The 26,448-nt window shown below is 40.4% G+C and overlaps 1 protein-coding gene across 2 annotated transcripts in view; it reads right to left on the minus strand.

The window, feature by feature from the left end:
- Abcd3 (ATP binding cassette subfamily D member 3) overlaps positions 1-22,583 on the minus strand; it is a 58,750-nt gene extending 36,167 nt beyond the window's left edge. The window contains exons 1-2 of one of the 2 annotated variants that reach the window (XM_021195365.2): positions 22,275-22,583; positions 3,128-3,164 (exon numbers count right to left, since the gene is read on the minus strand). In XM_021195365.2, the coding sequence (XP_021051024.1) occupies positions 3,128-3,164; positions 22,275-22,384 (147 nt within the window). In that variant the 5' untranslated portion in view covers positions 22,385-22,583. Of the gene's footprint in view, positions 1-3,127; positions 3,165-21,993; positions 22,171-22,274 lie in introns of those variants that run through there. The other variant, XM_029537309.1, reaches the window with a different exon arrangement.
- Positions 22,584-26,448: the final 3,865 nt, after the last annotated feature.

A 26,448-nucleotide genomic window follows, 5' to 3' on the forward strand; every position in this document is an offset into this window, starting at 1 on the left:
ATGGAGAGCACACTTATCATCCAGACTGGAGAGAGAAAACAAACTACAAAAGGCAGAGGTGCCTACAAAGCACCAGGCTAAAGGACTAGAAGGGTCATGAATCTGTTGTCAGGACAGAGATTGAGATGAGATAATAGCTTCTCCCTTAGAAATTTATTTTTCAAAGGTGCAAGAAAACAGAACTACAACCTTCTACAGAGGTGAGGACCAAGTGGCATCTGTAGCTTTTTGTGGGAATATCTCCTTTACTATCCTTAGACTGGGAGACTAGGAAAGAGAAACCCCAAAACTACAAGCTACCCCAGAACACATCCTTCCCGGCACTTTCCAGACCCTCAGTCAACCATGGGGTGAAAAAGAGAACCATCTCCCTCAGGCTGTCCTAACTCCATCCCTTTCTTAAAATATTACTAGTAGGTCAGGCATGGTGGTGCCTGCCTCTAAACCCAATACCCAGGAGGCAGAGGTAGACAGACCTCTGTGAGTTCAGTGTCAGCCAGGCCAGCCAAGGCTACAAAGTGAAACCTTGTCTCAAATAAAAAACAGGGGTGGGAGGTGGGGGGGAAGAGTGGCCTTAATGGAGAAATATAAATTTTGCTACAATTTGATAGTCACAGTGGACAAAGAGACAGACAGACAGACCAAGATAGAGAGAAGCGGGTGGGGCTTAAGGGATGTAACAGGTTAATAATCACTTTGGTGCTTATTAGTCAATTCTAGAAATAATTTTAAAAAAGAAAAAGAAAGCAAATTAAACTTGCATGTAATAGCCTATATGGTATATGCATACTGGGTATAAGAATTACATTCAAACCCATATTAATTGTACAGATAGTAAGGCCAATAAATTGACACAGGGATAAATGCCATTTATTTGAAAAGAATGTCAACTTAGTTACTATATAACCTCAAATTCCATAAGTTATAGACCACAGCTGCATTACTCATAAACTTCATGTTTATGTTAATGCAAAACGCCCTTACCTGGTGATATAACCCACACAACACAATACTACTCAGCATAAAATGGAATAAAATATGGGTATAGTAACAATATGAAGAAACCTTGAAAACATCATGCTAAGTGAAAGGCCTGCAGAACCGCACATATCGAATGAACGTATTAATATTAAATACCCCAGAGCAGGCAAATCAATAGACAAACAGTAAATGAACAGTTGCCAGGGGTTGGGAAATGATGGTAACAAGGAGTGAGTGCTACTAGGCATGGGATTGGGTGGTGGAGAGTGGTGGTGTGAATTTAAAAATAATTCTTTTTAAGTTGTTGTTCCTTTTATTGTTGATCTTATCTGTCTGGCTTTCTTTAAGGGGAACATCATTCCTTTAGTTCTGACTGACACACACAAGCTGGACCCAGGTCATTATCTCAGCCACAAGGACCTCATGACCTCAGTCAAGGTCATGCATGGCCTGTTTCTCCTGTGCTGTAATAAACCGATGCAAGCTCATCACACTCTTACTACTCTGCAGGTTAACTAAGTAATATGAAAAGGTAATTTTTCTTTAAACTTACAGGTATAGGGACATGTACATGATTTTGAGATTAATTTACTTTGTTAACCTTGAGATACAAGTATATACTAAAATATAACTATAATTTAAAGGAATAGACCCTTACAAGACAAAACTAACTCCTAAACCATGAGGTTGGTTTAGCTTTCTTTTTTTTTCTTTTCTTTTTTTTTTTTTCATTGAACAAATGTTCGCCATGATGTTTCAATAGCAAGGCTGATGCCATGAATATGAAAGCTTATATTTGCAAGGTACTACATCTAGAACCTGAGGGGACCAATCAGAGTGGTCACTGTTCCAATTAAACCATCAGGTAACATCTCAACACAGTGGGGTGTAGCACTGAGACTCCATTAAGTTTCTATTTGGACGATCAGAGGTCCCACGCTGTCTCCATCTTTTGTGATTCTGTGAACTCCATACAAATAGGGGAACTTTCAGACCTCCAGCAGCTTTAGCACATGGCTGTATCTCCCAGATCCTCCATTGTGAAGGCATGTTCAACTTTGGGATTGTCTTTCTGCATCTGAAGGCTCACCACAGCTTCTGTGTAATGACCTTTAATGTAGAACTTATTGTAAGCCAAGTAACTAAGTGTAGCTGTCCCAGAAGCAAATGTAGCAGCAACGATCCACTCAGCTGGCAGGCTGAGCTGGAGCTGAGGTACACAGTGTGGCAGCAGGAATGTGTGGCAGGAGCACTCAGACAGCACTGGGGACTTGGAGATCCACCTCGGGGCTCACTCAGTACCACCAATAAGTTTAGAGGTAACAACCACTCAATTCTATGATAAATAAACTAATAACTATTGGACTTAAATGAAGACTATCAAAATAAGGAGTGTAAATAAAGCTACTATTTAAAAATATCAATTGGTAACTACAGAATTAGAGGATCTGTTATCAAAAAGATCAAAAGATACCTACAGATTATATTTTACCAATAACTTAATATAAACAATAGCTATAACTAAATAAATAATATCAATGTTAGGCTGAATATTAGCAATATGGTGCTCACATCAAGTAATTTAACAGTGTTGATGTATTTCACGCTAGTTAAAAACCTCCTTTGGGTAACTACACTCTATTTTAAGCACAATGTCAAAGGAGATTCTAGGATAGGTCCAGAGGCATGTATACAGAATTTTTAAAAGATAAAAATGATTGTGATAAAATAAATATTTAAAGAAAAAGTTTCTAATCAAAGTGGTACACTTGTTAAACCCCACACTAAGGAGGCTGAGGCAAGAGGATGAAGGGTTTAAGGCCATCTTAGAATGTACATATAGTGAGATCCTGTCTCAACAGAAGGGAGAAAAACAGAGCTATGAGGGCAGCAAGTCATCACAGGCTAAACCTAACAGAGTTAATAACTGTCTCCTTAGAGGAGCGTTGTCAGTGAACAGATACAAATAACACCAGAAGACTCTAGGCAAGACGCTTAAAATGGAATTCCTATAACAGAATCTTGTAAGTAGTCAAAGGGAAGTGAGATTTTAAAATTTGTATTCTAACTCTAAAATTGTTTTACCCAGAAAAATTGATTAAATAACGCAAACCACCCCCAAAAGTAGGTCATTTAAAACTTTTACCTCATTATTCTGTAATGGCGGTTTTCCACTTTTCTTACTGCAAAGGAAAAAATAAGAGAGCTTTATTTGTTATATGCTTTCATAATTAAAATTATTCTAAGATGTCAAAAAACATATAATTCTCCAAATGGTCATTTTCTTTTTTCATAACTAAGAGGCAAAATTCATTTATTAAGAATAGTTCAGGGTTGGAGAGATGGCTCAGCAGTTTAGGGCACTGACTGCTCTTCCAGAGGTCCTGAGTTCCATTCCCAGCAACCACATGGTGGCTCACAACCATCTGTACTAGGATCTGATGCCCTCTTCTGGTGTGTCTGAAGACAGCTTTAGTGTACTCATATAAGTAAAATAAATCTTTAAAAACAAAAAAAGAACAGTTCATATGGCTCTTTACAGGGTGAGTGTCCACTTATGAAATGCTTGGGCCCAGAAGTGTTTCAGACTTCATAGTTCTTCATCATTGGAATATCTGCTACATACATTTTACCAGATGTAAAAACCCAGGGTGCTCAAAGGTTTCATTATTTCAGATAATTTCAGGGCAGACATGTTTAATTTGTACTAAGTATTGTTTAGAGAAATGACTCATTGAGTGTTAGGTTACTAGTATTATAAACAGTTGGTGTTGTGTGTGTGCACGCATGTGCGTGTGTTAACTCCCATATATCTACCTGTCCATTCTTGAATCAAAGCTTGGCCACATTAACTGTTAGCCAGTGGGATTTTAACAAGGCAACACAGAGCTGCATGTGCTTAAAATATGCTGGGAGCAGGAGGAAGGACCCAGGTGTTGAGGTTGGGTCTTTTACTGTATATTTTAATGCTAACTGCAGCCCCCAAGATGAGAGTCTGCAGTAGACCCAAGTGAGCTATGTAACCTTGCTCCCAAGTTATTTCTAATTGGTAGATAAAGATGCTGTCAGTCAATAGCTAGGCAGAAGAGACACAGGCGGGGGGNGGGGGAAGGNGGGGGGGGGCACTGTTTTCAGTCAGAAGAGAACCAAGAGGGGAGAGAAAGGTGGAGGAGGAAGAGAAAGTTGCCATGGGTTAGGTGAGTCATGAAAACATGGCCCTGAGGGCTAGCCAACTGGAGTTAAAAGCAGCCCAGATGAAACATGGTTAAGTAATAACTCAAGGTTATAGATAGGAAAGTAGATTCTAATAGCACAGAGGTTAGACATCTGCCCTGCCCTTGTGCTGTTTAAGGCTTAAGGTAAATATAAAGGTTGTTTGTGTCCTTTATCTAGGAACTGAATGATAGATGTGGGGCAAAACTCCGGACTGGGACTAAAAATCTCTACAACACTCAAGGATGGTTTATTTTGTCTCAGTTTCAGAGGTTGCAGTCCACGGTGACAGCAGAGCAGCACGCACCATGAAGAGAGTACAAGAGGCTGAGGCAGCCAGCTGCCTTCCATCCCATTACCCCATTGAAGCTCCCAGTGTGGCAAGTCCATCCAATTGCTGAATCTCCTCTAGAATGTCCTCACAGACAGTCCTACACGCTGGATTCTGAGTGTTTCTCAACCAGTCATGCTGACAATTCAGATTAGCCATCACACTAGAAAAACCTTTTCCTCTGTGTCCTCTCACACGCTTAGCATCTGTACCCCTCTATCACATGAGTAACCAAACCTAAGGAGCTGGCTGTGTCTGTCATCAGCACATCACAGGTGAGGAAAGCAGTCTGCGAACAATAGCTCAGGCTGGTGATCTGATTCCTAGTCCCTGCTCCCACTCTCCCCAGCACCATCAGCCCGGCTTACGCCCTATTTATAACACATGATCCTGTACTCTCTCAACAAAACACTAACCACATTCTAAATTTCTGTTTGTGAATTTCCTTCCAGTACTGAAATCTGACGAGGTAAGCAGTTAGTGCAGATTGGTTTCTCTGAAGTTAAAAGTACAGCATATTTGGAATATGGAATCTGTATTCATGAACAGAAGCGGGAAGGCAAGTTTAGGCAGAACTCAAACAGATCTTATACTCAGCTAATCAAAGAGATGTTCTGTGGTGGTTTAAATGACAACCCCTATAGTTTTGGGCATTGGAACACTTGTTCAAAGTTGTCTTGGTTATGATGGTTTATCACAGCAGTAAAGAAAAAAACTACATGTTCTAAGTAAGTATTGTAAAGAATGCTGTGTGATGAACTGAAATGTCTTTATACTTCTGCATTGCTCACTTATCCAGATGTATGCTGCTCTTGTTAAGTTATGACCTGGGGATTCGTGTGTCTGAAGCAGACTCCAAACACAGGCTGCACACACACTGCTCAGAGGAAGGAAGACACTCTTAAAAGGGGTATCTTTATTGCGCATCTCCAAGTCATGTATACACAGGGGTCATGTACACACAACCCTCTTCTGTCAATGCCTCACTGGGCTCAATCAATCTGTACATTTCATTTTCAGCAGAAAGACAAACAAGACCAAGCAAAGCTAGAAAGACAAACCTAACTCCAAGTCAAAGAATGGTTTTTAGGGTTTTTTGTTTGTTTTTGGTTTGTTTGTTTTGAGACAAGGTTTCTTTGTGTAGCCCTAGATGTCCTAGAATTCACTCTGTAGACCAGGTTGGTCTTGAGCTCACAGAAATCTGCCTGCCTCTGCCTTTTAAGTGCTGTTATTAAAGGTGTGTGCCACCACCACCTGGATGTTTCGCAGAGAAATCAGTCAGTCAAGAACCCTGGCTACTCTTGCAGAAGACCCAGGTTCAGTGCCCAACACCCACATGATGGCTCAAAACTTAAACTCCAGTTCCAGGGGATCTGGTGCCCTCTTCTGGCCTTCATGGGGACAAGGCACACTTAGAAACATTCAGGTAAAAAAATTATAAAATATAAAATGTAAAAACACTTATAAAGTAAAAATACATAAATCTTTAAAAAACAGTACTTAGTGTTATTTTTCATAATTTAAGTGTATGTATTATAGGATTGTTTAAAACACATTACAAACTATAGAACTATTACAAAGCAGAAGTGATATCAGAATGAGAGAAAATATTTGCAACCATTCATTTAGTAAGAAGTTGGCATTCACGTCGCCAGGCAGTGGTGGCACACGCCTTTAATCCTAGCACTTGGGAGGCAGAGGCAGGTGGATTTCTGAGTTCAAAAATCCTGGTTTACAAAGTGAGTTCCAGGACAGCCAGGGCTACACAGAGAAACCCTATCTCGAAAAACAAAACAAAACAAAACGGTGGCATTCAAAACATAAAAAATGTTTTAAAAAGGCAAGCAAACAATTCAAAAATTAGCAACAGTCAATATTCAAAAGGCATATAAGCTAATGGATACCTCAAAACATGTTCAACTTTATTAACAAAATGCAAATAAAACTACACTGAGAGCTAGAGAAATGACCCAGCATTTGAAAGTATTTACTGCTCTTTCAAAGGGCCCACGTTCACTTCTCAGAGTCCACATCTGAAGGCTTACAACAACCTGTAACTCCACTTCCTATGGCTTCCCACTTAACTGCACAAGACATGGTACATATTAGCTCACACAGGTACACACATAAATAAAAAAAAATGAATACTTTTTAACAGTTATAGTGAGGGGCTGGTGAGATGGCTCAGCAGGTAAGAGCACTGACTGTTCTTCCAAAGGTCATGAGTTCAAATCCCAGCAACCACATGGTGGCTCACAACTACTTGTAATGAGATCTGACGCCCTCTTTTTATGTGTCTGAAAACAGCTACAGTGTACTTATGTATAATAAATAAATCTTAAAAAAAAAGTTACAGTGAAATATACCTAATACCTAGTAGGATCATTATCACCAGATAAACAAAAGTTAGTAATATTGGCAAAGATATACAGAAAAGGGAATTCTTGTACAGCTAGCAAGAATATAACCCTGGGTTATTAAAAAGAAAACACAAATTCCTCAAAAATTTAAAGTAGAATTCTTAACATATGATCCAGCAATTCTACTTGTGGGTATATAATCCACGAAGATAGGATCAGAATTCTGAAGTAGTGCCTGCACTCTCATGTCCACCCCCAAATCAGCTCTCTGTGTGCCTTCATGCCACTGCCAAATGGCTCTCCCCATGACTTTCTTCCTCTAAATCTGTACAGCATTCTCTGTTTAGAGCACATACCTTGAATTAATCTCATTTGACCTAATATACAATCCACAGAAAACCTGTCAACCTTAAGCAATAAATATCCAAGAGCTAGTTCTTCAGAAATTAGTAATCTAATACTAAAGGAAGAATACAGGCCAGGTAAGGCTATGCCTGCCTTTTTAACTCCAAGTCCATGGAGACTGAGGCAGGACCAGGAAGCCAGCCTGGAGTTCACAGTGAGGCCCTCTCTCAAAATTAAAAAAGTAAGAGGAATACAAAAGCACAAGACAAAAATTGATTACAATTTTAAAACAGGGAGTCTCTGGATATCTTATAAAGTAATTTAAAAACTTGGATGATATGTCTAATTTCCTAGAAAAACACAGATTTCCAAAACTGATCACCTAATCAGGAGGGAGATAAAGAAAAAAAAAGTTAGGGACTGGAAAGATGAGACATTGAGAAAATTGTCAGATAATACCTCCTACCCATCCCATCCCAAGAAAAAGCATCACACCCAAAGATTTATAAGGAAAACTCCCAATGAACAGACAACATCAAAGCTGTAACCGTTACTGAGCATAAAGCATTATAAAGTATTATATTTGCTTCATAGTTGTTTCATGTAAAACATCACTACTAAAACAGAACAAAAACTAGATTGTTCGAATCCTGTCAGTAGTTCTGGGTTTTATTTTTTTTATTTTATACCATGAGATATAGTTTGTATCTAAAACTTTTAAAATAAGCACAGTTTTCAGAACAAGTCCAAATTCTACAGTATGGTACTAAAGCAGCTCAGGTCTTGGCTCCTGCCCAATCAGGTTCATCTGCCACTGAGCACAGACTCTGTGTGCTGAAGATACTCTAACACTAATCAGGTTAAACTGTGAAGTGACAAGTCTCTGACCATCTCCCCTTATAAAGTGTTAATCCATATGCTATCACACCGCACTGTATTACATGTTACTGCTGCTGCTTAAAGAGTCTTCCCAGGCAAGCGTCATAGCACACACTTGCTGGTTCCCAGGCAGAACCAAGAAGACTATGAGTTCCAGGCCAACCTGGGTTACATAATAAGAACTTGTTTCAAAAAACAAATCAGTGTCGCAGAGGAGGCTCACTGTTAAGAGTACTTGGTACTCTCAGGAGGGGCCTGGCACCCACATGGCCACTCACAGCTATTTTTTATTTGACTTCTTGAGATAAAGGTCAGACTGGTCCTTCCTCACATCTACTGTGTGCTAACAAAGGGATTAATATATCTCCCTTCAGTTTTAAACTGAACCAAGCAGGATGACAAACTGTTCAGCAACTCCATCTTAGAAGTCTTCTTTGCCCAAGTTTTCCTTCCAAACAAATAAGACCAAGTATCTGCTGCATCATCCGCAATCCACACAGTGTATTTGCCCCTCAGCATGAGAAGGGTTCCCAGTCCTCGCCATCTCCACATCACTTATGCTGAACACTGCCTGACATACGGTAGATACTTTCTAAACTTACGTTTTGTTTTCTCCTTTAAATTTAGTTTCAGACCAAGACTTTTCTTTTTTTAAAGATTTATTTATTTATTATATGTAGGTACACCGTAGCTGTCTTCAGACACTCCAGAAGATGGCATCAGATCTTGTTATGGATGGTTGTGAGCCACCATGTGGTTGCTGGGATTTGAACTCTGGACCTTTGGAAGAGCAGTCGGGTGCTCTTACCCACTGAGCCATCTCACCAGCCCTCAGACCAAGACTTTAGAAATCTGTCTATGAAGAAGAAAAGAAATCTAAGTGACCAGATATACGATTGGCTAACTCCAGGAAAGGCGGCAAGTCGACAGAACGAAAGAAAGAGTGAGCAGCTGCCTTCAACAAGGCACCTGAGGGGAAAAGGACACCAGGCTTTCGTGAACCCACAGGACATGGCTGTTTTTAATAAGTGCTATTTCAAAATAAAGCCCAGCTAAGGATCACATTCACTTCCTCCTACCATCTAGCATTTTCCCAAGTAATTCAGCTATTTGTATTTCATTGTGAATAAAGTCGGAATTTTAGACATCTACCTGGACACAAACTACTTTCACCGATGGCTAAAGTGCTTAAAAAATATACACTCGATACAAAAGTCAATTCAATAAAATTCTCGAGTTTTTCTCTTCCATTAACATTGACTTCTAAGATCTAGAAGACAACTGAGGCCAAAAGTATAAAACCTAAAAAGCCAAATGCTACTGACAATAGCTACATTTCATAACACTGACGGCAAGTTTTCTAACAATATGTTCCTATAAAGCAAACAGTACATACCCATATTTAAGTCAGTAAATAGAGACTTGAAGACTCATTTATTTATAAGAATCTAACACAAAACATGGTTTTCCTTGTGGAATTCTCAAATTAAATTCCATTCTTCTAAGTACTCAAGAAAGGCAACTCTGTCATCTTAGAGGCATGATTTCTGTTTTCTAAATCTAAAGGTAGCTGAAGCCATGTCATCATAAAATTAGGAGACAGTGAATGCAAAACACTGACTTTTGATCCACTGGACTCAAAATCTGTTCTTAAAGTTGTGTGGAAAGATGGAGAAAAGAAAGGAAACCAACAGTCCTGGAGAGGAGAGTGGGAATAAGAAAGCTCCGCAGGGACAGACATATACAGGAAGAGGCCTTTACACTCTAGTAGGGAAGCTCCGCAGGGGACAGACATATACAGGAAGAGGCCTTTACACTCTAGTAGGGAAGAGTACGTGTCTAAAGTAAGGAACTACCAATTTAGGGACAGCTTAGTGGGTAAAAGTACTTGAGTGCAAACCTCAGAACCCACGGTGGAAAGAGAACCAACTCCCTAAAGATGTCCTCTGACCTCCGCACATGGCACATGAGTGTATCCACAACATACAGAAGTCAAACAAAATTATTTTTAAAATAAATAATTATTTAAAATTAAGAAAATATATGATATGCAATTAAAAATTGAAAACAACCATTTTATAAGCTTTGAGCAATACTACACCATACTACAGGCTCACATGTTAACAGGAATAGTCTGGCCTTCAAAGAGATTACAATCTAGCTAGAGTAAACTAAAGATAGAAGTAGAAGTATAAAATCAGCCAAGTACTAAATCTAAGCAGTGCTTTGAAACACAAAGAAAAGTGGAACTATTACTAACCTAAGCCTTTACTCATGTAAAACCTAAACTGAGACTTAGCATGGAACAGACTTAGTGTGAAGGTGACTTAAAGGAGGTGGAGGTGAATAATGTTATGGATACCATGAGCAGAAACATTTATTTCATAAGGGGGTAGAGTACAGCAAACAAAGGAAAGAGGCCCTTTCTAGTAAAACAACAACAACAAAATGCATTTACCTTAAAGACAAATTAAATGTGTTCTAGCTATAAGCACAGTTATAGCACTAGAGGGAATTTCTGGATCAGAATTCTAATGACACTGTGTGTGACTTTGGGCAACTTATAGAATTGTTCTGTACCTTGTTTTCCTGACTACAAAATGGAACTAATACCATCATCAGTTACAATATCTCCATCAGTTTCCATCGGCTAAGACATATACAGTGCTTATGACGGAACATAACACATTGTGAAGTTTCAGATGTTAGTGCTATGTGAGGAAGAGCTGGTGGCTATGCTTAGGAGTGAGGCTGACACCTGGGAAATTCTCTGCCCTCAGTGAGAACATACTAGAGTATATAAATTATCCCATCAGCCATAATCAACACCTAACAAAGGCAGTAGCTATACAGACAGGAAGAACAGCCAAGGAAATTATTAGAAATGATGGCTGGAGCAGATTAGAGGAGAGGATGAACTCAAGAGGGAAATGAGAAGCAGAAAGGGTATGTGCTCAAGAACAGGTAAAGGCAGGGAAGTATGAGACACCATCAGCTCCAAAGTACTGCCCAGCAAAACCAAACACTTTCCTTTCCCAGAGACAACGCACCCCTGGGAAGAGTGGAGGGCAGAAGGCCTTGGCCATAATAAAGAATAATAGTAAAGAAAGAATTCTGTAAAGCAATTGTTGGACTATGTTTTGTGTTCATATTCCAGTAAGAGAACTATATGGAAACCAGTCAAATGACAAAGGAATGCTTAGATTTGAAGTTCGTAAGTGGAGAAGTTGATTTAACATGACAGAGATTTACTATTACAATGATATAACTAAAGCATGAATTCTGAAATAGGAATCCCGCTTTTGTTTATTAAGATGTAGACTGACATTCTACCTAGGTAATCTAAAGCCAAGTGCTCTTTAAAGAAAGACATTAGCTGTTAAGTTTCAAAATAATTCTGAAAGTTAATTTTAGATCAAATGTCCAGATGACAGCCAACAATAATCAAGCATAATTACACACTTACCAAGACTAACAGAAATTACAGAAAATGCAGACCACAGATTTCAAATGTTTACATTTCCAGAAATGGCTTAGAGACAATATACAATATACAGACAATATACAATATACAGTATTATTTTTAAATAGTCTGTAAATGAATTTTTAAAATGTTTTTTGTTTTATTTTACTATCTAAGTGTCTTGCCTGTATGCATGTCCGTGCAGCCCATGGGTGCCTGGTACCCATGAAGAAGGTATCGATCCCCTGGCACTATAATTGCAGCCATGTGGGTACTGGGAATTAAACTCTGGTCCTCTGAAGAGCAGCAAGTGCTCTTAACTGTAGAGCCAGCTCTCCAGACCCATAATTTTTTTTTTAAATATATTATCCACTAAGAAAAAAATAAATGAAAGTAGCACCTGACCTGAAAGGACTAAATAAAATTTAAAAAATAAAATATGCAACTGAAATAATTAATAGGATTAACACATTTCACACAGTTGAAGAAAAATTTTCAAAGCAGGACTGAAGAAATGCTCTGTGGTTAAGAGCACATACCAAAGGATGCAAGTTTGGAACCACTCAGATCACATGGCTCACAACTCCATGTTACTCCAACTCCAGGACACCAGACACCTCTGATCTCCACAGGCACCCACACTCATGTTCACAAACCCACACAGAAACACACACACATACATACGCACATACATGCACACATGCACGCATAAAAGGAAAAAATGGTAAGTAATTCAACATTATTTTAATAATAAATGTAACAATTAGCTTTGTTTTGTGTTTACTATAAAATCTTTTTCCAGCCCATGAATAAGTCTTGATCATTCTTCTGAATCATAGTTCTTTTAAAAGAATTTGAGTAAAAAGATTTATTCTTTACAATCCACATGATTAATTCAATCTGAATTGTTTGCAGATTTAAGGTTTCTTATGTAGATGAATATTTTGCCTGCACATTTTGGGACCACTTGAGTGGCTGTCGCCCAGTGAGATCAGAAGGTAGCAGATCTCCAGGAACTGGAGCTACAGATGGTTCTGAGCCACCCTGCAGATGCTGAGACACAAACCTGGGTCCTCCTCAAGAGCAACAGAAGCTCTTAATGTTGAGCCATCTCTCTACCCCTGATCAATTCAATCCTAAGGACTCTCACACCTAATTTTTAAAACCTCTTTGATTCCTTGCTTACAAAAGAAAAATAATAAAACTATCCCAAACAACTGATGTAAACAATAAATGTAAATATGTCTAAAATATAAGATTAAAAACTCATTAAACAGCCTTTAATACTATCTCCAATTTTCATGTCCCTGCTAACCCTTCTCAGTGTCTTTGCTCAATCTGTTTTCCACACTTGGAACACCTTTGACCCCTCAAGTAAAAGAAATTAAGATTAGGTTCAAAGGTGAAATCAATCCATAAAAGCAAGCAAATTAATTAAATCCTCCTAACTACATGTTCTCTCCCAAAAGACTACATTCCTAACACAGATCTAGGAATTCTTAGGTTATACAGGGACTGTCTATTATTTGTATTTCCACAAGATTTGTCTTAGAAATAATATTCATTCAACGTCCTAAACTTACCGTCTAGCCTAGAAACAACATTCAACTGAATGTACTAGATAAGTTTTATATTTTACCCCACACTGATCCCACTTTCTCCAAGGGGAAAGTGGGACTTCTAAATATAATATTAGTAGAGGAGGAACTTTTAGCAGGAGTGCTTGAGACTGAACAAAAAAGTGGTACTGAAACATTGTATTGCATGGCTCTTTCGAAGATACATACACATGTGTGTCAGTGTGTGAGTGCAGTGGTATGCTAGTGCGTGAGGGCCAGGATTAGTGCCAGTGTCTTGCTTGATCACTCTATTTTCATATGCTGAGGAGAGTAGGCCCACAGCTCACAATTCTTAGGAGGAGGACACACTCTCAGCATCCTTTGAGAAGTTGGTTTATATCCACCTACTGATCTCAGGTCAGCCTACTTCCTCCAACCCTTGTTCTGGAAAAGGGAAATATATCATTCTATTACAAGCTCTTGTTTTCCTAAGCTTATGATATACTGAAGAACAGTAATAACACTGAATTTAGAGTCCTCCATATAAGCTCATACACAGTATTTTTGTTATAATGTGGAAAAAAGTAGTTTTAGGGCCAATGAAATGTAACATAACAGATAAATTATAGGTGCTTTTTCCTTTCATGTTTAGTATTCAAATTTAAGGTGTATTAAAACTTTTAGTATTCAAAACTGGTTAATATTTGAAATAATGAAGCATTAAAAGAATAATTTTTAAACTATTCCTTGGGTCTAGTCTAGTGCTATTTACTACATTAAAATAATCACTCGCTTCTTTAGAGACACAATGTTGTTTATTTCTCAAGCTTGAGTCTCATAAACATTTTAAACTGAGAACATACAATGGGTGACAAATAAACACAGCACAGTAGCTAAACTGTTAAACACCCAAGGAGCTGCTCCACTCCACATAATGCATCATTTGTTAATGCCAACAGCCATGAACTATTACGTTAGGGCTGGCAGTGCATGCCTGCAGTCTTAACACCTGAGAAATGGGAGGCAGAAAGCTTATCCTTAATTACACAGCTGAGTTCAAAGCCAGCCTGGGTTCTGTAAGATCTTGTCTCGAAATATATGAATAAATAATAAGGAAGTATATTAAATTGTGGTCTGAAAAATATTAATACATGGCTTAAAAATAAAACAAGTATGTCATCAAGATAACGTACAGATGGAGTAAAACGTACAGTCCGCATATGTCTGCCTTATGCTACATACAGTGCTGAGGCTGCTATGCCTATGTATGGGCATCCCGCTACTGAAGATACTCTGATGAGCTTCCTTTGCCACTTATATTTATTCCGTTGCACTCACTCAGATTTGCTATACTAGCAAAGGATAAGAAAGGTAATTTAAAAAAAAAAAATACAAAACCATAGTAACATATGCCAGTAATCCCAAAATTTAGGAGACAGAGACAAAAGGCTCAGAAGTTTGAGGTCATCCTCAGATACCTAGAGTTCAAAGCCAATCTGGGCTAGATGAGATCCTGTCTCAAAAAGTTAGCAAAACAAAATCAAAACAAAACATTCATAGTTGTTCCTAACCAAATACCATAATGTGTGTTAGTTTCTACTGAAAAGCACAGCCAACAGTCCATGTTGTCTCATGCTTACCTGTTGATACAGATGCCCACAACCAAAGTGACTCCAGGAAAAATGTCTTGATTTTTCCTAACCAAGGGCCCAATGCCCTGGTACACAATATAAATTCCATGCTAAACAACCTCTAACATTCCTTAAAACTTTCCAAAAGTAATATAGAAATAACATCTTGAATAAATTTGAATTTAATTTGCTATATATAACTCAAAAATGTAATTTTTTTTCTTCTATATGACTACAGTGTGTATTCTACTCTGAAAGACTAGAGGTAGAGAATACTTGTCAGGCCCTAGATGAGTGGATCTTGAGAAAGTATTACAATGCATTTCTCTAAAGATATAGTATAGCCTGAAAATTTAGAAGGGTGTAGTAAATGTTAGGATTAAATGAGTTTCCCAGTCAGACTAAAATCAGTCTGATCTCTGAAGGGATGGTGGCGGCTCTACACACTAACTGTTAGCCTAGACCAGGGTCTCTCCTGCTTCTGTGATGTGAAAGCAAGCTCTGGCTCTGTAGCCTCATGATGACCGCTCCATGGCCCAGACAGAAAGACCCTTCCCTCCAGTTCTAACAGAGTTATGTCAAAAGGAGACCCTGCTCAGTAAGGAAGAGAAGTAAAACAACAGGTCTGTCACCAGACGATGCTGGTAAGTTACGGGTAAGATCCAAAACAAGTCTCCAAGGGTATCTATTAACAAAAAGGTTATGCCTTACCTATACTTACTCTAATCTGATTTCTTTAATTTATGAGAAAAGCATACAGAAAACAATACTAATTAAAGGATCAAAAGTTTCAGATGATATGATACCCCAAAGATGATGTACTCAAAGTTCAAAAACATCCATGGCAACAAAGGAACGATTTGAAAAGGAAAGTCAGTGAAAACAATTTGGTAGTCATAAAAATGAGTGCAACTTTATGCTATTTTAACCAAAGTGTATAGTCTACAAAGTAGGTCATAGTTCTATTCCCAGGAGACCACATTTTGAATACTATAAGTCCAGACTACCTCTTTATCAGGAGGAGAAATACAGAGTATCCTATTTGGGAGATGCCAACTGGAAACATGTAAGACCTGAAACTATGTCTCTAAAACCAGTGAAATGCCCTAAAAGTAAATGGATTTATCAACTTAAAAACTATTTAAGGACATTTTCATTGAAACATTTGAGAAGCAATTTTAGGAAGCCTCAGTAATTTCTGGGTGGCTAACAAAGGAATATGTTGTTGTCTTTTTAGTTTTCTTTTGGTAGACATAATGATGGCTTCTGAGTTGAGCACTGGGTTAAGATGTTTTCTTACTCAATCTTCACATAACTGGTGGCTTAAATAAATACTATCATCCCTATTCTTCTGAGGCTCAGAGAAGGTGCAGAAACTGATGAGAAGTCATAGATAAGGCATGACTAACTGACCCTCTGAACCCTTACCCAACCTAAAAGACCCAAAAGGTTAGGGTTAGGGTTAGGATTAGGGTTATAAAAAGAAAACTGCTGTTTAAATTAGCAATTGCCATGCCCTAAGCAATCAGTATGCCAAGCTACTTCATGATCAAGGTGCTGCTGCTGGATGAAAATAAACAAAACCTCATCCTTGTTAATTTATAAAACACATGTAGACTAACTTTTCAATATTGTTTTGCACCTCTAAAAGAGAAAAAAAATCCCTCAGTAATGGCAAATTATACTAACACTCATTCATAGCATTATCATTTTGCATGACTCATTTAAAAAAGTCACATCAATCTGTATAGTTTAGAATGTCCGCATTATTAATCCTATTTCCACAATTTTATCCAAAGAAGCAAAAATATACAGTACTATCCCTAAAATTTCACAGGCATGGATCAGCTGTAGAGCTCCTGTTAGCACAAGCAAGGCTCCGGACGCCATTTCCAGTACTACGAGAAAAGCCAAATCTTCCACAGTGAAAATCCACAACAAGAAAGACTTAAAATAAACTGTGATAGAGCCATAAAACTGTACCATAAAGGTCATAAGGAAAAACAGCAAAACATGCAGTTCTAACTGTAAAGGGTATATAAAGACAGAGTAAGCAAAAATAAAGCCATGTTTACTATATTTGTGGTCATATAAGTAATTTTTAGTTAATTTATCTTTAATATTAATTTCTATTCCTTAACTGTCAAAAGTTGGTTTTTAAAAGTCGTACATTAACGCTATCATTTATATTGTTTCTGAACTTACAAATAGAAGGCATAAGAGGTCTAGTTCCCAAGGTTAGGGTTAGGTTAGGGTTATAATAAGAAAGCTGCTTTTTAAATTAACAGTAACCATGCCCTAAGAAATCAGCATCTCACTGGTACAATCACTGAACAGTATTTTCTGAGTACAATTTGCCAAACCCAATTCTACACAATAGCACTCTATAGACCAATGAACAAAAGAGACAAAAGTTTCTTCCTTTGTGGAGCTTAATTACACCCCAGCAGCACAGTTGTACAGTAAATAGGATACATAAGTACAATGACTAGCACACTTGGTAATAATAAGTGCTAAGGAGAAAGGTACAGCACACTCACAAAGGATGCTATTTAAACTGAATGGCAATAGGTCTAATTGTGATCTAATTGATCAATGACTGAAAGAGGGGAAGAAGTAAGCAATGTGACAGCCATGAAAACAACATTCCAGGCAAGGAACAGCACACGCAAGTGCACTGAAACAGAGGGGCTGCCCACAGAGGCTAATGTACCAAAAACTGAGAACTGGAACTAACTGGACCACCTATACCACAGACAACACTTCTCGCAACCCTCACCTGGTCTACCACAACTGGGCTCAGTACGCTGCTGCTGCTGCTGCTGCTGCTGCTGCTGCTGCTGCTGCTGCTGCTGCTGCTGCTGCTGCTGTTGCTGCTTCTGCCGCTGCTGCTGCCACCACCAACACACCCTTTAATGCTTTTGAATGTATGCTTCCCATAAGCATTTCCTTTTATTCTAGAAACCCAAGTACAGCCAGCCATGAAGCTCTATTCAACAGTTCACTCTGAGGGTGCCATTCAGACCCAGTCCCTTACATGGGACTTAGACAAAACCCTCAGTGAACTTGTAAAAGAAAGGTGAAGCCAGCCCTGCAGATATAAGGAAAGGACAACTTAGTCTGCAGGAAAGTTACCAAGGGTTAGTGAGAAGGGGGTGTAAAAAGTAGCTGCTAGACAGGAGGGCATGCAAATGCTACAGCAGAGCCTGGCAACAGGCCCTCAGACTCAGGTTGAGGAAATGGCAAACGAGTTTCCAGTAGCGGGAATATATCAGAAAGGTCCTAAGTAAACAAATCTTAAGTTATTTACTAAGCTGAGATACAATCTTTGCTACTAATTCTATTTTTCTAACAGACTTTTCTACAATAGCTATTTTGGGGGTCATGCTTAGATGCAGAGAAAGCAACACAGATATGAGACAGGCTCAAAAGACAAGAAGTGAGTGGGACCTAAAGAAAGCAGAAGCAAAGATGTGTGAGAGAGAACTATGTGCTGCCTGAAACTGCAGGAAAAAGCTGGGGAGGAAACTGTGCCCCACCATTTACAGACAACAGACGAAGGTGTACGTGACACACCCAGCCAGATTACAGTGAAGCAGAGTACGGCAGGCAAGGCACTTGTATGCATGGTTAAGGTTAAAAGCAGTGTGACCATCGCTTAGATCATCAAGAGCAGCTAAATACTTCATGTCAGGGTGACCCTTCTCTAGCCCTTTAAGAATGTTAAAGAACTGAGGAACAAAGGAGTCAGAAATTACAGATAAGGCTGACCACATGGATAACACTCCGAAGCCAGGAAGGAGGATAGCCTGCTCAGAGAACAGTGGAGAAACTGGCCTATTTGGAACACAGAGTACCAACTGCCAGGCAAGGCCATAGTAAGATTAGCCAGGTAAGACGAGACCAGATGAAGAAAAGCTCTGAAACCTCGGATGAGAAATCTGAACTTCGTTTCACAAGCATTGATGAGAAGGGAAACTGCTTTCTTCCATCTTCAGTCTTTCATGGCTTATGTATTTAGCATAGTAAAACTCTGCGGCAATGGAGACTGGTCCCTGCCCTTGAATTCGGGCTAGCCTTACTGATTTCTCATTCTTCAGATCACATTACAGACTCTAGGGTGTACTCATGACGATAAGGCCTGTATTTGCTTCTTCAGCTTCTGTCAACTGTTCTTTAAAAAGTTCTTCCACAGCTCTGCATCACTTATCCCCTCAGTAACATGTATTGTCTATCCTGGGACACATCCAAATGAGGGGTTTATATATCACTCAAGGTCTCCCTAGCTCAGTGCTAAGTTACTTGTCTAGCATGGACAAGGTCTAGTAGGTATGATCCCTGTACAGCAAAAAATAAAAGTTAAGTAAACAGGAAAAATAAGCATGACTCAGTCCAAAGCCTCAAAAAAAATTCAGATTTTAATGTAAGCAGAAGCCAAGAAAAGAGACCCGTACAAAACTAAGTAGTGAGTGCTAGAGAAGAGGCATCTTACTGTCAGAAAAGCAAAGGGTAGACACATCAGTCAGGAGTTGTAAACCATGCAAAACACCTGAGCTAAATCTCGAAGAAAAAAATAACAGTGGGGAGAAGGGGCTGAGCCTGCACAGAGCGCCATCAGACCCCAACGGGAGCCAGCCTCGCACACTCAACAGCCTACAAGTTAACAGCACACGGCTGCAGAAGTGCAAACCTCAAACAAGGGCCAAGCCACTACCACAGGGAAGCTGTGTAACATCGGAAGTGTCTGCATACTCCACCGCACCATCTTCTTCACTCTTAACTTTCCATGTTTAAGTCTTCCCCTAACAGGAATGTAAGCTCCTTAAGATGTTTTACTTATTTTTAAATGTCACATAGATCTGTCTCCTACAGCATGTAGCACAGAAATAGCATAGCCTAAACAAACAATCCCTTTTTAGTGACTTCTGTCCATGAGTTAAAATAAAAGAGTCCACTGCTTAAAGTAAAGTGGGAAAAGTTAGCACAATACTGGTAGGAAATTATTAGAAAGAAATACAAAGGAACTTTCTGGGGAGACAAAAATGTCCCAATTTATAAGACAGGGATTTAATGCAAGTATGTCCATTTGTTTGACAAGTGTAACTAAGAATTTCACATTTCAAGAATTGTAAGTTTTACCTAAAAGTTTTACCTATAAAAAGGAGTAGGGATCAAACAGATGGATGAAACACTATGGGTAAACTGAATAGGGGATTATAATTCTATTTACTCTATATATATGTAAAATATTCCATAATAAAAGTGTGTGTGTGTGTGTGTTATTTAATAGGGTAATAAAAATTACATTAATAGAATTTTAAAGTAACAAAATTTTATCCACTCTAGTATTTAGAATAATGTTGCAACATAACTTCTGAAGTATTTTTTCAAGTTCTGTTAGCTCTCCAATTCCAAGAGATTATGTATTGGAAAACAAACTTACTATTCACAAAATGAACAAAAATAAAAACAAGCAACCACTTATCCCTTAGTTAAGTACCAGACATTAAAATTAATTAGCTCTGTTACCAAATGCACCCAAGGGCCAGTAAAATAGAAGGTTAAAATTAATTAGCTCTGTTACCAAATGGACCCAAAGGCCAGTAAAATAGAACCTCCAGACTGTGAAACCAAAGACAGGGATTGAAAGATAAGCATAAGACCATGAAAGTACACAGTATCATATATATAAAATATACATATATATTATATATATTTATTTACATATATGTATGTGTTCTAATATTATTAGATATATGCCTATATAACATGTAATTATATATTAGTGACTTATATAAGCCCAATCATTTTTATCTCAATAATGTATGCTTCGAATTTATCTGCTCATAATCTGCATCCTCACCCCTCAAAATGTTTAATGCCTAAAGCAAAGATTTTGCTACTCATCCGACAAGATCAGCAACTCTATTTTGTTCAGTAAACTACCTGTTGCATAATTCTATCTTTGGAAAGTTCACAAAGTTTCTCAAAAAGATTTTTGGAATGACAGATGAACAGCTTCAATTATTTAGGAAGATAAACTGTGTCACCTCTATTGCTATTATTTCCCAGTAGAGCTGTTGGCTTGGACTGTGACTGGAAAGGGACGTAGGGATTTTCTGGGTGCTGATAATATTCTGCTGTTTGATCTGGGCACTGATTACACAGGTGTCTTTTACTTGCAGACCTGACATTTATGGTGCAAATTGTTTTCTGTATGTATACAGTGTCCCAGTAAAGAGAACTGCTTCTAAATCAGTCAGAGCTGTTAGCAGTCAAGTTCCCTCACTACTAAAATACCTATTCTAGGCACTGAAACGCTTCCCTACAAAGACTAATTCAAGTAATTAAATGTAAAGCATTTAATATGTTCTATCGGCACATTCCAAGTAACTGATAACTTCTAATCCCAAATGAGAGTTCAGAAAGGGCACGATCTAATAGAAAAATATTTAAAATTAATCATCCCCCTCCAAGAACCCTTAAAAAGGACGATTAGTGTGTGAAGGCGAGGCATATCATTATTTTGTAAAGCTGATTTAGGAAGAAAAGGGCCAATGCTGCAGCCAATGGGCAAGTCAAAGTAGATAAGACAGAAAATACTTCATGAAAGGGTACATGGAGCTCTCTGCTAGTGTTTTAGGCCAAATTCTAATAATAAGATAGTCCAAGCAAACCAAAAGCAGGAGACAATAGTACCTGCCCAGAGGGTTGATGAAATAAAATGCATGAAAGCACTATTCTAAGATTGGACATTAAATATCCAAACACTAGCAAGAATGCTTAGTTAGGAAGTAACCTTTTCTCTATCGCTCGCTGAAATCAAATGTGCGACAAGAAATTAAAACTGTGCCTGTAACCCTACCCCTAGAACTCAATTCTCTTCTCTTTCCTAATCTCCCAGAAGTTCAAAGTAAACTTTTAACATTCTCTCCAGGCAGGAAGCTGTATGGTGTAATTAACAAGTGGTCTTCACCTAAAACACACTTTCACCTTTCACCTATAAAGTCGACGGAACAAACTTTGTCCTCCACACACTGCTGAGCCAATTCAACCTTTCCAAATGAGATGTCAGGGCATTCACTGACCAATTCCGGAAAAAAGAGGGCACCGCTTTAGAAGAAAATCGTGCCCACTGGACCCAGAAAACCCCAGGAACGCCCCTGGCCACTATCCACCGCCACTACTCCGGAGCTGGCGAGTAAAATGCCCATCCCGAACGCACGCAAACCTTCGAGTTCAGTGGCGATGAGATGGCAAAACCAGAAGGCACCCATAAAGTTGACATGCAGGGGGAGGTAGTGAGGGGGCGCAGGGACGAGGCGTGCCCTCCTCCCTCCCGCGGTTTGGGGATAGCGCGACGGCCGCCAGGCCGAGGGCCGCGGGACTCCCGGACCGCTGGCCCCGTTCCGCGGGCACCCGCGCAGCTCGGGACCGGGGAGAGAAGGGCAAGGCGCGCGCCCGGAGCTCCCCGCTCGGGCCCGGGGAAGGCGGCGCGGCGGCGAGCCTCACCCGTGCAGGCCGAGGGCGCGACGCCGCTTGTGGAGTAGGCAGAGCAGCAGGAAGGCGGCCCCCGCCAGCGAGGTGTTCCGCGCCGTCAAGTACTTGCTGAAGGCCGCCATGGCACCGGCAGGGCGAACGAGCCGCGGGATAGGGGACGCGCCGGCGACAACCTCAGTGCAGGAACCGCGGGGGAAACTGGGAGGCTAGCTCGGCGCCGAGAGAGGGCGGGGCCGGCCGCGCGGGAACGCCCCCTGGCGCGCGCCGCCGCCGCCGCCGCCGCCGCGCCGAGCCCACCGTGGACTTTGGCTTCCCGGGCGCGCGCGCGGGCACGGGGCGAGCGAAAGGTTCTCCCCCCCCCCCGGACGCTCTGCGCACGCGCGGACCCCCTGCGGACTCGGCCGGAAACGCGGCGGGACGACCGCGCTGGTCCTCCGCGCGGGTCTCCAGCAGCCCACGCTTCGGCCTTGCGAGCTCCGCTGGCACACACCCTAGCTTTCACAAGAACTGGAAGAGCGGGTCGGGCCTGCGCCACGGACTCCGTGGGCCCTGCCCCTCCGCCACCCCCTGGATGGGTCGGTACCACCCTCTTAAAGAAGCCGGGGGAGGAGGGGGACAGCCCCATCACACAGCACTAGTAAGGTCAATATTTGCAACTTACGAGAGTGAAGGGAGACCTGGAAAAGAAAGACGACAATTATATATCTTATTTCAAGTCGCCGTGGATTGAGTCTCTCTAGGAGTTCTGTAAAATCGGTTTGGGAGGACGGGTCCACCACTCTATTTTTTAATAAGAATAATGTAGTGGGGGGAAAGCTCAGAGTGCGTGACAAAAAAAAAGGAGTTTTAAGAAACAGTTACTCCTTTTTTGTAGATATGTACAGGGATGGCGATTAAAAAAAATGTATTTCTTTATGTTAGGTCTGGTCAAAGAAAGTTTGAGAAACGCTGTTCTTTGCAAAGGGACATTCAGAAATAACAATCGTGCGTTGTATTAATGCTGGCCTCACTCCCAGAAGCAGACAGGCTTTACAGATTACAGCATTCTCCTGTCCCACCCCTATCATGCAGAAAGTGTTAGCCCTAGCCTTTAGTCTTGCGCATGCACAATAACTTAATGAATGGCTGTTTTCAGTTTAAGACTGTCGAGAAGCAAGTGTCGGAAAGGAAGCTTATAAAACCTCACAAAATACATAAATGTTGCCTACGCATAAAAGCAACCAATGAAACAGCGGTGCCCTGGATGTTTTCTCTGTGTGAATGGTTAAACGGTTATGAGAATGGCAAAGACCAGATACCGTGTTGTGTGCTGTGTTCAGGTGCTCAACAATCGTCAAAAGTCTAAGTTACGCAAAAGTAGAGCCTGTACCAAATCCTCCATATGCCGCTTGTGTATTTTCCCACCACCCTGGGAATCACTTAGGTAATTAGGTATGCCTGGCACAGAGAATACAAGTATGAACAATCAATCCCTTATTCTCCAGAGGCTGGTACGGAAGAAAAACATGAAGAAAAATATGGATGAGTTTAAGTGTCAGCTTAGAGAAATGAACTAAGTGCTATGAGAATACCAATAAGAGAATTTAGAATTTTTCTAGAACGTTTCATTAACACTTGACAAGTAGGATGACTTCAAAGCTACACCCCTAAGGCCAAAGGAGTCTGCTAGCCGGTGGGAGGAGCTGGGTAGGAAGTGTTTCACTAGTGAACTGCTGTGTAGTATAAAAGCGTTGGAAGCTTGGGGGAGAAGAGTGTGTAATAATGAAAGGAGAGTTCCTAAAACTGATTGAAAACATCATCTATAAGAAAATAAATTTTAGGATGGAGAGATGGATCAGCAGTTAAGAGCACTGACTGCTCTTCCAGAGGTCCTGAGTTCAATTCCCAGCAACCACATGGTGGCTCACAATCATCTGTAATGGGATCTGATGCCCTCTTCAGGTTTCTGAAGACAGCTACAGTGTACTCATATACATAAAATAAATAAATCTTAAAAAAAAAAGAAAGATTTCAAAGCATTCAGGGAAAAAAAAAAGGCAAGAATAATTCACTGACAAAATATTATACAAAGTACCCTTACTCAAGAAGCATAGAAGAGTCTAAGGGGCAGGAAAAGGAAGGAAGGAAGGAAGGAAGGAAGGAAGGAAGGAAGGAAGGAAGGAAGGAAGGAAGACTGACTATACAAGCTACAATGTTTTCTTGTTGTTCATATGCCCATCTGATAAAAACCATTGAGGGTCAGTCTAGCAAAGTTAGCTTTAGCAAGCTGATGCACAGAGGGACAGCCTACAGAAGGACTGCAGCCCTTGTCACCAAGAAAGGAAATGTCTGCACTTAGAGAAGAAGTATAAAATCTAAATGCAGTAGTGCTTGAGAGGCTCAAAGCAAATCAGATATTAAACCTGAGTTGAAAAGTAGACGCCAGGTTCTATTTCTCTGGAAACATAAATTTAAATCAGTGCAGAGGATTGTGTCTATAAACCCCCGGTCTCTAAATTGAGGCTTATCTTAGTTTGGCTTTCTATTGCTCTGATGAAACACGATGACCAAAAGGCAAACTGGGGAAGAAAGAGTTTGTTTGACTTACACTTCCACATCAACTGTTCATCACTGAAGGAAGCCAGGACAAGAACTCAGAGAGGGAACCTGGAGGCAGGAGCTGAGGCAGAGGCCGTGGAGGTTCAGTGTTGCTTACTGGCTTGCTCAGCCTGCTTTCTTGTAGAACCCACCAGTCCAGAAGTGACCCCACCCACCATGGGCTGGGCCTTCACTATTAAGAAAATGTCCTACAGGCCTGCACTTCTGGATCTTGTGGAGGCGGTTTGTTAATTCAGATTCCCTCCTCTCAGATGATCCTAGCGTGTGCCAAACTGACATAAAACCATCCAGCACCCTGGACACGGTGGCATGTGCCTTTAATCCCAGCACTCAGGAGGCAGAGGCAGGTGGATTTCTGAGTTCGAGGCCAGCCTGGTCTACAAAGTGAGTTCCAGGACAGCCAGGGCTCACAGAGAAACCCTGTCTCGGAAAAAAAAAAAAAAAAAAATCCAGCTCAAGGCCACTTCTAAGTCAAATCCAGGTTGTTCAAATCCTCCAAATAAGAGGATCCACTCTCCTTAGTGACACAGTCTCAGAGCAATGAAGTGTAGGATTTTAGAAGGGAAGAAAGCTCTTCAGCTCTATGTCATTTGATAGGCAATGTTTAGATTCACATTTCATCATACCAAATAAATATAAGACAGAGAAAATAGGATTTTATTAAGCAGTCTCCAGGCTATCTGACATTTAAAGAATTTGAGCTACTGAGAACAGGGGAGATAGGGGAAACATGGAGTTGGAGATTGAAGAAAGAATCAGGGAAAAAATGTGGCAGCCAACTCTCACAATTGTTCTCCTGAGCTTTGCCTCCTGGTCTCCTTGTCTTTGTCTCTCTCGTTTACTTCCGAGCCTGTACAAAGAGTAATCTGATAGTATGTGACTCTTGACTGAGGTCCTGATATTAGGATTCTGGCCTTGATCTCCTGGACTGCTTTCTCTAGAGAAAGCCAGCTGTCATGGAGAATGCTCTGGAAGCCCCAGAGAAGCGGACACCGGCCTGGCAGTCCCTTGAGAAACAGACCTTTCTCTGGTGACACCTTCTGCAAACTACAGTCCCATGAGCGATCCCACCGTACAACTCAACTGAAGTGCTTCTGAACTCCTGACTCACAGATGATGCGGAAATAATACATGTTTGCTGTGTTAAGACACTAAATTTGGAGTGTGATCTCTTTGCAGCTGATTGATTCAGGTCAACCCTATTAAAAAGAAAAAACTGGGACATAAGAGAATTAGAGGAAATAGTGGGAAACAAAGCAGATTGAGGAAGATGGCTAAGGCTGAAGTTTGGGGAGTGTGGAATGAGAGGGAATGTTGAAATGTATTGTGGTGGTTTGTTTATGCTTGGCCAGGGAGGGGCACTACTAGGAGGCGTGGCCTTGTTGGAGGAAGTGTGTCACTGTGGGGGTGGGCTTTGAGACACTCCTCCTAGCCACTTGAGAGGCAATCTTCTGTTTGCCTTTGGGACGAGATGTGGAACTCTCAGCTCCCTAGCGCCTTGCCGGCCTGGACGCTGCTGTGCTTCCCACCCAGACGATAGTGGACTGAACCTCTGAACCTGGAAGCCAGCCCCAATTAAATGCTGTCC

The sequence above is a fragment of the Mus pahari genome, chromosome 4 (assembly GCF_900095145.1).
Source record: "Mus pahari chromosome 4, PAHARI_EIJ_v1.1, whole genome shotgun sequence".
Classification (NCBI taxonomy): Eukaryota; Metazoa; Chordata; class Mammalia; order Rodentia; family Muridae; genus Mus; species Mus pahari.